This window comes from Miscanthus floridulus, chromosome 8 (genome assembly GCF_019320115.1).
Source record: "Miscanthus floridulus cultivar M001 chromosome 8, ASM1932011v1, whole genome shotgun sequence".
Classification (NCBI taxonomy): domain Eukaryota; kingdom Viridiplantae; phylum Streptophyta; class Magnoliopsida; order Poales; family Poaceae; genus Miscanthus; species Miscanthus floridulus.
The window spans coordinates 33,013,603-33,020,324 of record NC_089587.1 but is presented as its reverse complement, the minus strand read 5'-3'; the positions used below and the strand labels follow the sequence as shown (position 1 = coordinate 33,020,324).

Sequence of the window (6,722 nt, the reverse complement as noted above, 5' to 3'; positions counted from 1 at the left end):
ACCCGATTCTTGTCACAAGGGTAGGCTAGCTGGGAAGGGCACCAGTGGTAGAATAGTGTTCATCGACCATGATTACAAAGAGGTGAGTCGGGCGTATTACAGTGTCTTGCAGAGTACACAACTGATGCAACCGTACATTGATGAACACTTGGCTATCATTATGGTGGAGAGAAATAACAATTCGAATGATTGGGTCATGAAACAACATAAGCAACGACTAACTACATGGTTGAAGGACCAAAACATACCGCCTGAAGAAACCATAGACTCTATTACCATCAGTAGGATAGCGGAGGGGCCATCGAGACAAGTGACATCTTGGAATGCTTATGACATCAATAGGTATACATACTATACCCACGCAAAGGATAGTAAATATGTAAACCAAAATAGCGGCGTTCGAATAGAGGCTCTCGATGGATTGAGGCGAAAGATCCAATACTTTGGCATCATTGAAGAGATATGGGAACTTGACTATGGAAGGGATATAACGGTGGCCCTATTTCGATGCCGCTGGATCAAACAACACCAACTGAACGAGATCGGATTAAGAGTCCTAGACCTCGAGAATCTAGGCTACCAAGATGACCCTTGAGTGCTCGCTTCACATGTCGCATAAGTTTTCTATATGTCTGACCCACAAAGTAATCTTCCCCCAAAGAAGAAGACAAAGCACGTGGTTGCCTCCGGGAAACAGCACATTATTAGAGTTGATGGCGTGGACGATGTTGAAGCTTACAATAACTACGATGAGATGCCGCTATTCATAGACTTTCCTAAGAAGATCAGTGTTGTGAAAAAGAACCTCCCCAAAGATATATTGCCATGGGAACGAAAAGGTGTCAAGGGGAAGTCATTACAGCGGGCTAGCTAGTTATTGAACGTGGAGTGTTTATGTAAATGTGTGTTTGTAAGACTTCATTTATGGATGCGTATGAGACTATATATTTATGTACGTGTGTAAGACTATATATTTTTGTATGTGTGTGAGACTACATTTATGCATGTGTGTGAGACTACCCTTTGCAACATCTAGATGACTCTATTTGAACATCCACTCTATTACTACTAAAACTTTATGAAATCACTTAACACTTTATGAAATGAAGAAAGGACCAAAATAAAAGTAGGAGATCTTGACGAGTTATAGATAGTGATGAGTTCAACAACTTTTATGTTCATGACTTTTATTGTTGAAATCATTTAAGGTTTCAAAATCTTGTTTAAAGTTGCCAATTATTAAAATTCAAAATTTTAACTGTTCAAATTTGGTCAAATAAAAATATGATCAAAATAAAAGTTGTACATATTGATGAGTTCTACAACTTTGGTATTCATGAGTTTTTCATCTGAAATCAGTTACTCTTTCAAAATATTGTTTCAAGTTGAAATTGTTTGAATTTCAAAATTTGAATCGTTCAAACAGAGTCACATGACAAGATGACCAAAATAAAAGTTGTACATGTTGATGAGTTATACAACTTTTATGTTCACAACATTTTCATTTTATTTCATTTAATGTCATAAAATTGTAGTTGAAGTTTTAAAATTCAAATTTTTAATTTTTGTTTATTTTTTGTTTTCTATATTGTTTTGAGTACAATTGTTTATATATATATTTCTTCATATATAGAATAATACAAAATATTATATTTGTGCATATACACAATTGTTTTTATAATATAGAATTAACAATTTAAAAAAATAAAAATATATTTTTAGGGACGGTTGGATCAGGAACCGCCCCTACAAATCATCCCTTCTATAAAACCGAGGGCGCAGGGTGTTGTCTTCATTTGGGCGCTCTCTTCTCCTCCGACGCCATCAGGCTGCCCCGCCGACGCCGGCCCGTGCCCCTTCCCCGCCGACGCTGTCAAGCACCCCTTCCCCGCACCCGCGCGCCCCATCTCCGCGCCCCCTCTCCGCACCCGCGCCCCCTCCCGCGCACCCACCCTAGGGTTTCCAGGGGAGCGGCGATGCCGCACGCGAGCGAGGAGCCTTCAGCCTTCAGCGGTCCCCCCGCTAGTAATACGAGCCACCCCTACAAATCGATTTATAAGGGCGACTGGAAACACCAGCCGCCCCTACAAATCGATTTGTAGGGGCGGCCTGGGAACCGCTCCTATAAATACATAATTTGTAGAGATCCTTGCGTAGGGGCGGCTAGGCAAATCGTCCCTACAAATGGTTATGAGCCGCCCTAAAAATCGATTCTGTGGTATGGTAGTGGGTGAAACCAACTCCTAGCGTGTCGCTCGGGAAGCAAGGAACACTAATCACGCTAGACGTCGTACAGAAGTAGACGCTGCCACGGCCGCCGCGGCTGCTGCTGGTGGTGCAACCGTCGGTGGAGGCACAGCCGAAGCAAGGAGGTCGTCGCGTCGTTCGTAACCTCGCCGAGGCGTTCCTCGAAGTTGACGGGCATGAAGTCCAACGAACGCCAAGTGCCAACCTCGCTGTGGCCTTAAACGAGCCGACTAGGGTCCAGCAGACGTTGGAGATCGTCAAGGCCACTGCAATGCCTAAAGCAGCGGTGGTCCAAGTCAATGAAGTTCGCGATAATCAAGCTCCATCCTTTTCCACAGCATCTAACTGATCTGCGGGTCCTTGGAGAGCTTGCTCTAACCGTCCAAGAGGAAGTCATCTCCAAGCTGGTGGCCCTTATCTCCAAAGGGGCTCGAGGGGTATCTACATCGTCAACCCCAATGAACAACCATGCTACACCAACCCCAACGCCAACCAGGAGGTCAACCAGCCTGGTGGTGACATTCGTGGGCATCTCAATAGCCTCCATGATGTTCGCAATCGCATCGAGAGGCGGCGCAACTCGCGCCACGAGGAGGAGATCGTTCGCCGTCGGGAGTACGACCCAGAATGGGGCGACCCCGACGCCGCTCTTCAGTCGATTGAGCCGGCCAACTCTGGCAATGCCACGTCACCAGCCACCGGCAACGCCGCGCAACCTGTTGCTAGCGCCACCGCCCCTCAAGCAGCCAGCAACGTCGTTCCACCGATCGCTGGTAACGCCGCCATCATCAGTGACATCGACAGTCCATGAGCCTTCACGGCAAGGCTGGGGCTATCTAGTGGCCTGCCAACTTCAAGATCTTCGGGTCGAACCATATGGTGGACACGCCAACCCCAAGCAGTGGCTCACTAGCTATGCCATCGCCGTGCGAGCCAGCGGCGGAAACACCGACGAGATGGCAAACTATTTGCCAGTTATGCTCAAGCCCGCCAGAATGAACTAGCTCACAAGTTTGGGGGCAGACACCATCAACTCTTGGGATGATCTCAAGAGGATGTTCGTTGAGAACTACAAAGCTACGTGTGAATGGCCAGGGACAAAGCATGACCTAGCAAGGAATCGCATTATGAGGACTAGAGTCGGTAGTTCAGATTTTATCTGAGGACTAGAGTCGGTAGTTCAGATTTTATCTGAAAAAATTATCAATACATATCAGGTTTCCAGTTTACTGCTACCTGAGACAACTATATGCAGCATGTTTCCAGTTTACTGCTAGCTGAGACAACTATATGTAGCATACCCAATGAAATCTCATCTCCAACTGCAAAGCAGCAGTGGCAGTTCTAGGCTTACTTCATGGTGTAACATAAGGGCTCTCAGAGCTACAAGACAATAGACAATGGTAGCTTTCTTAAACAATCAAACCAGATCCAACGTTCAGGCACGATTTTAATCAATGATTCAACTAAATGCTACTACTCTGCTAACAGATCAATACACTAGCTATAGGTAGAGCAGTACACAATGCAATTGAGGCCCAGTTGCGAGGGGCCAACCAACTTAACAAGAAATGAACAAGGAAATTTGGCGGGAGCACTTCCCCTGCAGTAACTGATGGTGATGCAAATGAAATCAACACAGGATGATCATAGTAGTAACTTACCAAAATGTTATTTCTTTTCTCCGTTTCAGCACCCGGCCCCCACCATGCGATAACCTGCAGTACCACAAGATCACATGAATAGGTCAATAAAACAACAATTTTCAATGATAAATTGCAATATGAGGAGCAGAGTGGGTATTTCAAATTTTATCTAAAAAAATTATCACCACATATCAGGTTAAAGTTTACTGCTAGCTGAGACGACTATATGCAGCATACAGCAGTGCAGCACACGGCCAGGATCAGCAGGCTGAACACGGAATTACAATGCCCACTCACTACTCATACAAAATTACTTCTGGATGCCTTGTCAGTTGCCACCAATTGCATGTAATTAATAAGCAATCTAAAGTGTGTTGTAAAACATTTTTAATGCACAGCACCAGAGGAAATATTGAAAATGGCCTCTGAATAATTACAGATTGCCTAGCTGATAACCTCGCACAAATTGTTGACCCGGCCAGATGTATCGATTCACAAGAAAACAGTAAAGAGATATCAAACAAAGAGAACAATGATAACTAAGATTGAAAACTTCTACCTTCAATTGAAACGTTTAAAGATATGGGGCTCATCTTAGGTAAAAAGATATGGGGCTCATCACAAGATGAATACCCACTACTAATCAGGCCACAAACACATCTAATTGCAAAAGCTAATAACATTGACATGTGCTTAGCTATAGATAAAGAGTAGCAAACGTACCCATGTGTTGCAAACAAGAAAGAAATTTTCTCCTTTTAATATTAACTATAGATATAGCGTAGCAAACATGCCCGTATGTTGCAAAGAGGATGTAAAACTCGTTCCGTGATCACTTAGATCGTCTATCCAAGCCAATTCAAAATAAGCTAGTTGTATTTGACACTACTACAGGAAACTTAATCGAGGCGGGCGAAATGGCTTAACCGAGGCGGTTTTCGCAACCGCCTTGGTCAAAAGGTCATGGTTAATCGTGGCTTAACCGAGGCGGTTGACCTGCCCGCCTCGGTTAATAAAACAAAAAAAGCAAAAAAAGCAAAATCCATGGACAGGCCCGCCGAGCCCATTCACAGGCCTGCCGAGCCTATCCATGGGCCGCCGCCGTCACGTACGCTTCGCCACCAGATCTGCCCGCTGCTCGTCGAATCCGGTCGTCTGCTCGCCGAATCCGACCGCTGCTCGCCGGATCTGGCCGTCGCGTGCCTGAGGAGAGAGGGCGCCGCCAGAGGGAGGAGAAAGCGCCGCCAGAGGGAGGAGGATGCCGGATCCGCCGCCGGGGGCGAGGTGGGGGCCAGATCCGCCGCCGTGAACGAGGTGGGGGCTAGATCCGCCGCTAGGGACGAGATGGGGGCCGGATCTGCCATCGGGGATGAGGTGGGGGCCGGATCCACCGCCGGGGACGAGGTGGGGGCCGGATTAGCCGCCGGGGACGAGGTCGGGGCTAGATCCACCGCTGGGGAGGAGGTGGGGGCGGATCCGCGCCCCCACGAGTGCTGTCGTGGTTGGAGGGATGTGGGGCACCGCCGTGGTGGGAGCGAGGAGGGCCGCTGGCGTGGTTGGAGGGATAGGGAGGAGGGGAGGGCCACCAAGGGAGGGAGAGAGAGAGTGGAGGCAGGGAGAGAGTGGAGAGAGTGGAGGGAGGGGGCGACAGGATGGCAATGGGGAGGGGCGTGGCGTCGTGATGGGGAAGGGGAGGGGCGTGGGGTCACTTGCGAGCGCGAGTGCCGCGATGGAGAGCGGGTGCCACAAGGGAGAGCGCTGGGAGGAGCGGCTGGGAGAGTGAAACCCTAACCCTGTGTTTACTGAAGATGGTAGTGGGCTGGTGTGGGCTAGCGGGCTGGGCCTGATTTTACCGAGGCGGTTGTGTTAGAATGCCCGCCTTGGTTAATGATTTACCGAGGTGGTTGAGTTAGAATGTCCGCTTCGGTTAATATATATTAATCGAGGCGAGCCTGTTAGGTTGCCCGCCTCGGTTAATGATTTACCGAGGCGGTTGCTGGCCCAGCTGTCCTGCCTCGAATAACCGAGGCGGGCAACCAAGCCAACCGCCTCGGAGCCCCAAAGTGAAACGTTGTGCAAAAGATTTTATGTAGTAGTGTGACTTAGCTCAATATTATTTTAATTAAGTCAAATGAATGTCAAGGCCAATAACAAATGCTAGGTGCAATAATGAATTAATTTCGTACACTAATTTAATTGGAGATTGGATCACCTTAAGTAAGTGGTAATGTGTGCACCTATTGTGAGCTCAAGAAATGTGGAAGATGAAGCACCCCCATGCGCTGAGGCGTTTGTAGTCATGACACTAACGAGACCACCACATGAGTTGTGTGATGCCAGGGAATGTTTTTGTAGCACAATGCAAGGATAAGGGTCGGACCGACAACGGACGAAAGAAGGGAGGTGGCAACGAGGTATGGATAGACAAGGGGAAATGTGATGATGGACTGAAGAAGTTAGGAAGAAAAAAAAAATCATCTGCTTTTAGGCTGTGTTTAGTTCCTAAAAACTTTCCTAAAAAGTGCTACAGTAGCCATCACATCGAATCTTGCGATACGTGCATGGAGCATTAAATGTAGACGAAAAAAAACTAATTACACGGTTTGGTTGGAAATCGCGAGACGAACGTTTTGAGCCTAATTAGTCCATGATTGTTCACTAATTGCCAAATAAAAACAAAAGTGCTACAGTAGCCAAATTTCCAAATTTCACGAACTAAACACAGCCTAAAAGCAGCTTTGGGCACCCTTAGAATAAGGGATGGAAAGGGATGGGCTCACAACCAGCCAATACCTAGGCACACGAGCGTCACGGGCATCTCGGCTCACG

At 47.2% G+C, this 6,722-nt stretch overlaps 1 protein-coding gene across 1 annotated transcript; it reads left to right on the top strand.

The window, feature by feature from the left end:
* The first annotated feature begins 4,937 nt into the window (after positions 1–4,937).
* Positions 4,938–5,684, top strand: LOC136468826 (uncharacterized). Its single transcript, XM_066467249.1, has one exon. It carries the CDS (start codon positions 4,938–4,940, stop codon positions 5,682–5,684), a length of 747 nt encoding a protein of 248 aa, XP_066323346.1.
* The last annotated feature ends 1,038 nt before the right edge of the window (positions 5,685–6,722 follow it).